Source organism: Narcine bancroftii, chromosome 3, assembly GCF_036971445.1.
Source record: "Narcine bancroftii isolate sNarBan1 chromosome 3, sNarBan1.hap1, whole genome shotgun sequence".
Taxonomy (NCBI): domain Eukaryota; kingdom Metazoa; phylum Chordata; class Chondrichthyes; order Torpediniformes; family Narcinidae; genus Narcine; species Narcine bancroftii.
In genome coordinates this window covers 298,440,491-298,450,028 of record NC_091471.1, presented here as the reverse complement: position 1 = coordinate 298,450,028, position 9,538 = coordinate 298,440,491, and the positions used below count along the sequence as shown (strand labels likewise).

Here is a 9,538-nt window from a genome sequence, read left to right as displayed (position 1 = left end):
GTTTATTCGGTTTTACACCATTTTCATCCATCCTTCCTTTTTCAATAAAATGTACAAAAATACAGCTGGGAATTTTGTTTTAGATTTAAGTTTGCGCTTGAGGATTACCATGGGTCTTAACTTCGTCCCTGCGGTCATGCACAATACCACCACCATAAACCTGATTCTTTCATGGCCTGTACTTCTGGTTCGCACAGTTTTCATACCTTTACATTCCACTGTTCTATTGCCTATCACCTCAAAATTCATGGGGGTTTCATCTATGTTTTCAATATTTGCCAGTGCAAACTGGTGTTCCTGCCATCTATGTATAATAAGCTGGTGAAAACTTACAACTTTATGATCAAGATCCTTGGCAATTTTTGTTCTTTGTCGCAATACCAGATTTTTTCTGTTCATGAAACGGTTGCACCAGCCTACTGTAGCTTCAAAACCTTTACTGCATTCTGGGTGTGTGACTTTGGTGGGGGGGGAAGAGAAATGACCTTCAGGAAATACTAAATCAGAATTAAATATTAAATAGGAGCAGCAGTGCCATCTGGTGGTGAGCTCCCACCCTTTCACCCCAATTCCCGGGCGGTAAGAGCCCAGATTGTCAGATGCACAAAGGCAATGTGCAGATCCATCAAAATTCTTACTTGCTGCAGATACTTGTAAGATACACCAAGTACAACAGTATAGTTGACTAAAATCTGCCATGAGACAGAAAAAGAGACAATAAGTGCACCATGATAGATAAGTATTCAGAGTAGCAGTGACAATTGTGGTATAGGGGCACTGCTCATTGTCTTTTAGGAATCTGAACACCAGCAGGATGTCTATTCCCAGTCTTGTGTTTTCAGCTGCTTGGCTGGTTCTGGCTGCTGTGCTGTGATCTGAGTAAAATCACAGAAATGCTGGAGCCAGTTTCGTAGCACCCTTAGGAAGTAAAGCTATATTACCGGCATTTCAGGCCTGCACCCTTCTTCAAGGCACAAGAACAGGAGGGCATCGGAATAAAAACGGAAGACTGGCAGAGGGAGGAGTACAGACCAACAGGGTGTTCATTGGATATGATAAGAGGAGAGGTGAGGATTAATTTGGCTCTGTGAAAGGAGACAGGAGTGGGGGAAAAGGCGATAGGGAGACGGAGTGGGGGGGAGGTTTAACGGAAACCAGAGAAGTTGATGTTAATGCCATCCAGCTGGAGGGTGCCTAGATGGAAGAGGATGTTTTGTTCCTCCAATTTGCGGGTGGTCTCAGTCCGGCAGTGCATGTGACCACAGAACCACAGGCGTGATCCAGAACTGGACTGTGAGCTGTCGCAGAACAGTGGCTGGAGGATGAATGCAGAGGTCAACACTCAGGAGCCAACGGGACACACTGATTCAAGGAAAAATGTTCATCATTGAGTCAAAAATAAATTCTGACATGCTTTTATATTTCTTTAACATTTTCAACAATGTCAATCAAAGTCGATTGAGATATCCTGCTGTGTTTTCAAGCACATGTACATAGAACAGGACAGAAGAGGAATAGGCCCATCAGCCCACCTGTCTGCGCTGTACATGATATCCAAATCAAACCAATAGTCTGCTGCTTTCACCAGATCCATATCCTTTATTTTTATATATGTCTGTTTGTCCTGCATATGTATTACTTGTCTGTATGTGTGTTATATCTGGTTATGTGTTTGCATGTTTTGCACCGAGGACTGGAGAAAACTGTTTTGTTGGCTTGTCCTTGTACAATAGCACGATAAATAAACTTGAACTTCCAATCCTTTCATATTCATGTGTCTATCTAGAAGGCTCTTAATCACTACTGTCGTACCTGCTTCTACTTCTACCCCTTGCGGCCTGTTCCAGGAACCCACTGCACTATGTTTAAAAAAAAAAGCCCTGTACATCGCCTTTAAACCCCCCGCCCCCACCTTCCATGCATACCCACTAATGTGTGACATGACCGTCCACCTCATCAATCAGGTCCCCCCTCCTCATCCAGAGAAATCAACTCAAGTTTGTCCGACCTCTCCCCAAGACTCGTACCCTCTCTCTAACGCAGGCAACCTCCTAGTTAACCTCTTCCGTCTCCTTCCCCAAACCTCCGCATCCTTGGCGAGAAGTGGCCAAAATCAGTGTGTTGTTTGTCGCTCAAGCACGTTCCTTTCTGCCTAACTCTATTTGTTTCATTCGTTCCGCAGGTGCATGGGAGAATGATAGACGGTGGCAGTAACGTCATGTTTTACACCATGTCGTCGTGCTGGCAACAGGTTCTGGGTCTGACCCTGATGGCCCTCATGACACGGTCGTCGGTCTGCTGCCCAGCGCGGTGCCAATGCGCTCCCCACATGAAGTCGGTGGTGTGCCACCGAAAGCGGCTGACGACCATTCCGGAGGGCATCCCCACCGAAACCAAAGTGCTGGACCTGAGCAAGAACCGGCTCCGCTGCGTCAGCTCGGGCGACCTGGAAGCGTACCCGCTGTTGGAAGAGGTCGACCTCAGCGAGAACATCATCGGCAGCGTGGAACCGGGCGCGTTCGGCAACTTGTTCAACCTGCGCTCCCTCCTGTTGCGGGGGAACCAGCTCAAGCTGGTCCCCACCGGGGTGTTCTCCCACCTGGCCAACCTCACCCTGCTGGATCTGAGCGAGAACAGAATCGTCATCCTGCTGGACCACATGTTCCAGGACTTGAGGAGTTTGCAAGCGCTGGAAGTCGGCGACAACGACCTGGTGTACATCTCGCAGCGGGCCTTCAGCGGCTTACTGAGCCTGGAGCAGCTCACCATCCAGCGCTGCAACCTCACCTCCATTTCGGCCGAGTCCCTGTCCTACCTGCACAACCTGGCCACCCTCCGGCTGCGTCACCTGGGCATCAGCTCCCTGCAGGAGCAGAACTTTCAGCAGCTGTACAAGCTGAGGGAGCTGGAGCTGGACTGGTGGCCGCTGCTGGAGACCATGCCTCCCAGCACGTTGGACGGCCTGAACCTCACCTCCCTGTCCATCACCAACACTAACCTGTCTTCCGTCCCGTCCGGAGCCTTCCGAAACCTGCTGCACCTCCGGCTGCTCAACCTGTCCTACAACCCCATCGCCAGCATCGAGTCCGGCTCCTTCCGGGACCTCATCCGGCTGGAGCACCTGTACCTGGTCAGCAGCATGCTGGCCACCATCCAGCCCCACGCCTTCCTCGGCCTCCGGCAGCTGCGGGTGCTCAACGTGTCGGGCAACGCGCTGGCCACGCTGGAGGAGAGCGCCCTGCCGCCGGCGGGCAGCCTGGCCGTGCTGCGCCTGGACGACAACCCGCTGTGCTGCGACTGCCGCCTGCGCTGGCTGCTGCGGACCAGCCCGGCTCTCAGCTTCGACCAGCGGCCGCCGGTGTGCGCGTCTCCGGCCGACCTGCGGGGCAGCCGGCTGCCGGAGTTCCGCGGCGCCGCGCTCCACCACTCGCTGGCCTGCCACAAGCCCCGCATCCGGGAGAGGTCTCCGCAGCGGGTGTCGGCGGCCGAGGGTCAGACGGTGTACTTCAGGTGCCGGGCGGACGGCGAGCCGGCGCCTCTCATCCGCTGGCTGTCGCCGCAGCGCAGGCTGATCAGCAGCCAGAGCCGGGGCAGGGCGACCGTGCTGCCGGGGGGCACGCTGGAGATCCGCTCGGTGCAGGCGCACGACAGCGGCACGCACGTCTGCATTGCCAGCAACGCGGGCGGCAACGACACGGCGCTGGCTGTGCTGACCGTGGGCAGCGGCGCCCTGAGCGGGGGCAGCGGCGCCCTGAGCGGGGGCAGCGGCGCCCTGAGCGGCCTCAGCCCCTCCAACCACTCGGCCCGGAACGAGACGCACGCCGTGCTGCGGGTCCCGCTCGACCTCAAGACCATACTGGTGTCCACGGCCATGGGCTGCATCACCTTCCTCGGCGTCGTGCTCTTCTGCTTCCTCATCCTGTTCGTGTGGAGCCGCGGCCGCGGCCACCACAAGAACAACTTCTCCCTCGAGTACTCCTTCCGCAAGGTGGACGGGCCGGTGGTCGGCGGCGGCGGCCACGGGGGGGCCAGGAAGTTCAACATGAAGATGATCTGACCCTGCCCGGGGCGGCGGGGGGGTGGGGTGGGCTGCAGGGCGCTGTGATGTGTCCTGAGCTCTTGCAGCGTCCACAGGAGGTGAAGAGACAGCACGGACTTATTTGGGCCTGAGCCTGTCTTCGAGGCAGGCAGGCGTCTGAATGAAAAGGCTGGGGTGGGGGGAGGAGTACAGAGCAACAGACAAAAGGTGTTTATTGGGTATGGATAGGACAGGAGAGAGGAAAGGTGGAGGGGGGGGGTGTTTTTGGCTCTGGAGACAATGGAAGGGGTCACGAGGCAGGTCTCCTTTGGATATAGGCACCTGCCTGCTTTTCGCACGGACCTTGCGGACGGGCTCAGGCCCGAAACCCCAGTTGCCTCCTGCGGATGTTGTGAGACCTGCTGAGTTCCTCCCGTATATTTTTTTTGATGCCTACGATGGCCATCTGAACCTCACGGGCATTTGCTAGTCCTCTTCTGGTCATCAGCATCACCAGACACCGAGCCACCCTGCTGCAGTGCCAGTCCCGGGACCGGTCTGTTCAAGCATTGACCCTCACTCAACTTCCAAATACATATTTCTATCTCGGGGTAGAAATTGCTCCCAAGAAAGTCTGCAGACGCTCTGATTGCAGTTTACACAACTTACCCTTGATGTCTCCACAAAACTTTGTTCCCTTCACTTTGTTAATATGTCCTCTGGTGTTTGCTGATCCTGCCCTGGGTCACAGGTGCTGGCTGTCCAGCCTCTCGATGCCTCTCATAACCTTGTCGACCTCTATGAAGTCTCCTCTCATCCTTCTGCGCTCCAAAGAGAAAAGTCCCAACTCTGCTAACCTTGCCTCATTCGACTTGTTTCCCAATGCAGGCAACATCCTGGTAAATCTCCTCTGCACCCTCTCCATGGCTTCCACATCCTTACTTCAATAAGTGACCAGAATTGAACACAATACTCTTAAGGGTGGCCTTACCAAAGATTTGCAGAGTTGTAACATGACCTCTCAATTGAATTCAATCCCCTTATTAATGAATCTCAGCATCCCTTAGGCCTATCTATCCTATAAATATGTGTGGTGACCTTGAAGGATGTATGGATTTGCACCCCAAGGTCCCACACTCTTGAGTAACCAATGATTAACCTGCACTCAGCCTTCTGGTTTGTCCTCGCAAAATGCATCACCTCACATTTGTCCAGATTGAACTCAGTCTTTCACTCTTCTGCCCAACTCTGCATCCTGTCTATATCTTCTTGTAACCTTCAATAGCCCTCAGCTCCATCCGCAATTCCTCCAAATCCGTGTCATCTTTAAACTTATTAACCCATCCATCCATCTAGGACATTTATAAAAATCACAAAGAGCAGGGGTCCCCAGAACAGATTCCTGTGGTACTCCACTCATCATCTTTAAACAAAATCTTCCACCACTTCCCTTCCAGTCAAAGAGGATTCAAAAATCATAGCTACTCCCCCAGCTATCTCTTCTCTCACTTGGCACAGCAACCTGGGGTATATCGCTTCCGGCTCCAGGGACTTATTGATCGATGTTTTTAAGAAAATACAACACTTCCGCTTCCTTAATCTCCACATTGTCCAGCACACAGGCCAGTTCAATTTCCACCTCACCCTGATCAAGGACCTTTTTTCTTGTGAATACTAATGCAAAGTATTCATTTAGGACTTCCCATCCTCTTCTGCCTCCAGGCATGCTGCCTCCCTTAACCTTTACCGGCCTCACCTTCATTCTCATCATCCTTCTGCTCTTCACGTACACGTAAAAGGCCTTGGGGTTCTCCTTAATTCTACATTTCAAGGCCTTCTCGTGCCCCCTTTGAATTCTCCTAAGTCCTTTCTCCAGTCCTTCCTGGCTACCATATATTTCTCATGAGCCCTTCCTGTTTCCTATATCTAACGTATGCTTCCTTCTTCCTCTTTACTAGTCGTTTGACCTGTTTTGTCAGCCATGGTTCCCTTTTCCTACCATCTTTTCCTTGTCCCAGTGGGACAAACCTAGCTTGAGCCCTGCACAAGTGGTCCCTAAACTTCCTCCATATGAGTTCTGTGCTTTCACCCTTAAATTTAAGTTTCCAATTTATTCTCGCTAATTCCTGCCTCGTCCTTTCATAATTAGCCCTTCTCCAGTTAAGCATTTCCCCAGTTTGACTGTTTATATCCTTTTCCAGAGCTATGCTAAAGCTAAAGGAGTTGTATAACATCCTATACAATCCTGAGATTCCTTACCCTGCATGTCACACAGCTTTACTCAAAAATTCTGTAGAAAAGAAGGCAATGCAGTTAGCACAACGCTGTTACAGTGCCATCGACCCAAGTTTGAATCCAGCACTGTCTGTAAGGAGTTTCAATGTTCTCCCCCTGTTTGCATGGGTTTACCCCAGATGCTCTGGTTTCCTCCAACCCTCTAAAACCTATAGGGATTATAGGTCAATTGCGTGTAATTGGGCAGTATGTGGTGATGGGCTGGAAGGATCTGTTATCATGCTGTATATCTAACTTTTTTTTAATTACTATTGCTTCATGCCCGAATTTGAGCCAGTAGCAACAAATTTAGGCATACAGCACAGTAACAGACTATTTCAACCAATGAGTCCATGCTGCACAATTTACACTCAATTGACCTACACTCCCAGTACATTTTGAATGGTGGGAGGAAACCAGAGCCCCCGGGGAAAACCCACGCAGACACAGGGAGAACGTACAAACTCCTTACAAATGGCATAGGATTCGAACCCCGGACCCGATCACTGGTGTTGTGGCTGCCAGCCCTTGGTTTGTGGGCACAAGGATGTCTGGAGCCCACCTGCAAAGGGACCGTGAATGGCCACAGTCTATCCTTTGCACAGATGCTGAGCCAAACACTCATTTCAGACCCATGTATATAAGAGACCATGACATAGGAGCAGAGATAGACCATTCAGCCCATCAAGTCTGCCCCACCATTCAATCATAAACTGATCCATTTTCCCACTCAACCTCACTACCCGGCCTTCACCCCATAATCTTTAATGCCTTGGCTAATCCAGAACATATCAATATCTACTTTAAATGCACCCAATGACCGCAATTGACTGTGGCAGGAAATTCCACAGATTCACCACCCTCTGTCTGGAGAGATTCCTCCACATCTGTGTTCTAAGCTACTGCCCTTCAATCCTGAAGTTGTGCCCTCTTGTCCTCAACTCTCCCACCATGGGAAACAACCTTTCCACATCTAATCTGTCCATGCCTTTCAACATTCGATATGTTTCAATTAACTCCCTCCCCCCCATTCTCCTAAATTCCAACCAATACAGTCCAAGAGCCATCAAACGTTCCTCATATGATAAACCTTTCATTCTTGGAATCATCCTTGTGAGCAAATGGCCTGTCAGCTGGTAGCCCCGAACCACATGTTGGCCTGTGCTGGACTCATGATCCAGGGAGGTTTTGTGTAACTCACATTTGCCCTGCCTTTTTGTGTATTTACTCTGCAATCCCAGCAACTGCAGGCTTTCCTCTTGAGGCAGGGAAATTGTCAGCTTGGCGGCCATATCCAAGAGCATCTATTTTCTATGCATCCCACTCAGGTCACCCCCTTCCCCTTGGTTCTCATGCACCAAGGATAAACTTCCACAAATGAATCATCCCTTTAGTTACCCTGTTGCATTTCACCATCATTTCAGATGCATTGATTGCTCTGTCCAGTGAAAGACTGATACAAACACCGCTAGTCAATCTGTGGTCTTTGACTTTGAGAATCCTGGTACAGGATGGAAGTTGGAATCCTACTCCTTTCATTGCATATGCAAGCAGGATTATTTTGGTCGGTCATTTCAACTCTTTGATAATGAAAGACTTCAAATTCAACTTTATTTCTTGTGTACCAGGTACAGAGAGAACATTCATTTTGCGAGCAGTCCAGCTAGTTAACCCATGCATAGTACTGCAGGAAAATCACTGTGTAGAGTTACAGAGAAAGCTTGGTTAGAACAGAGCAAAGAGCACATCATTTTGCTAGTGTGAGGTTCATTCAGGAGTCCGAGAACAACAGGAGAGAAACTGTCCCACTCATGAATCTTCTTCGAGGCTGGAGGAGAGTGAAGAGAGGTGGTGGGGGGGGGGGGAAGAGTCTTCCTGCTGCTTCAGTCATCGTCTCATCATTTTGGGAGTTCCTTTCGTAGGCGCAATCACTGGCTAACTATTAAAATCTGTCCACATTGTACTATTGTTATCAGGTAACGTAACCACATTGTTTATTAATGCATTTTTTTAAATCTGACTTTGTATTTTAATTTAAATAATAATGCAGTTGAGCTTTACGCATGGGGGAAAAAAACCATCTGTGCTTTCTAAATCATATCACTTTTGTTTTGCTTACAAGGACAAGATTTTTTTTTACCATTGTAACAGGTAAAATATTGTTTCACTGAATATTTAGTTGCTTTGTAAATAATGTTCTGTAATGATATGGCATCTTTACTCATGATCTGAAAAATGTATTTGTAGCTTTCCCCTTCATTTTACCTGAGTAACAAATATTTCCCAATCCCAATTTATCGATTCTTACTTCAAGCAATTTTGTACTTTTCATCTCCATCTTTTTATGGATATGATACGCAACGTTTTCATGGATATGATACTCCAATGTGCAAATAGACTGGCTTTTATCTGAAACAAATGCAAACATTTGGAGTGTCAAATTTTCATTTTTGTAACACTTTTTTTGATCCGGCTGCAGTCTTGGAGCGGGCTAGATATTCCTCCTCACCATGAAAAGCTGGTGAAGCTAAGGGATGAAGGCCGGGCTGGGAGATGGCCTGGAAGATGATTGAGTGTGGGAGGAATGGGGGCTAGGGTTTGACTTCCAGGACCAGCCAGCACTCAAAGGGTTGTGTCTCATAATCTTTGGGGAGGCTGGAGAACTGATGCATCTAGGGGTACAGGAAGGTGTCGGAGAAATGGTCAGGGAGTCTACAGGTAGAAGGAAAAGCCTGAAGGAGACCGACTTACAGAAGGTTGGGGGTTAGACTCTCACTGCCAATGACCAGCGAGTAAGTGCAGAATGAGGACGGAGCTGATTGGACAAGACCAGCATCTGTGTGGCTTGCCCAGAGCAAGCCCAAGACACTGCTAGCTAAATGAATTGCACTGCTGAGGCACCCCCTGTGCTATATACACAAGAGGGTCTGGAAACAAAGTGACTCAGCCATGCCTTTGATTCGTAGATTTAATTCTTTCAATTAACGCCACAAAAGAATTTCTCGGTTTGGTACTTTGTGCTGTTTAAAAAAAAATCTCTTGCGATTGAAGGTGACTTGCTTCCTCTCCAGTTTTGTGGGTTGTCAAGAGTCAATGAGTTGTGGGGAGAAGGTGGGGCAGTGGAGCTGAGTGGGGAAAATGGATCGGCTCATGATTAAATGGCATGGTAGTCTCACAGACCCACGTGAGAACTGCAGAATCTGTCACCGTTGGAGATGTGCGACGTGTGGTGATTTAAGGCTGGTG

General features: G+C 49.4%; 1 protein-coding gene across 1 annotated transcript; it reads left to right on the top strand.

Annotated features, from left to right (window-relative positions):
* Positions 1-2,194: 2,194 nt before the first annotated feature.
* Positions 2,195-4,057, top strand: LOC138758970 (leucine-rich repeat and immunoglobulin-like domain-containing nogo receptor-interacting protein 3). Its single transcript, XM_069928663.1, has one exon. It carries the CDS (start codon positions 2,195-2,197, stop codon positions 4,055-4,057), a length of 1,863 nt encoding a protein of 620 aa, XP_069784764.1.
* The last annotated feature ends 5,481 nt before the right edge of the window (positions 4,058-9,538 follow it).

Bases quoted from the DNA above. Each gene is read 5' to 3' on its own strand.
- LOC138758970 (XM_069928663.1), top strand. From the start codon at position 2,195: ATGATAGACGGTGGCAGTAACGTCATGTTTTACACCATGTCGTCGTGC.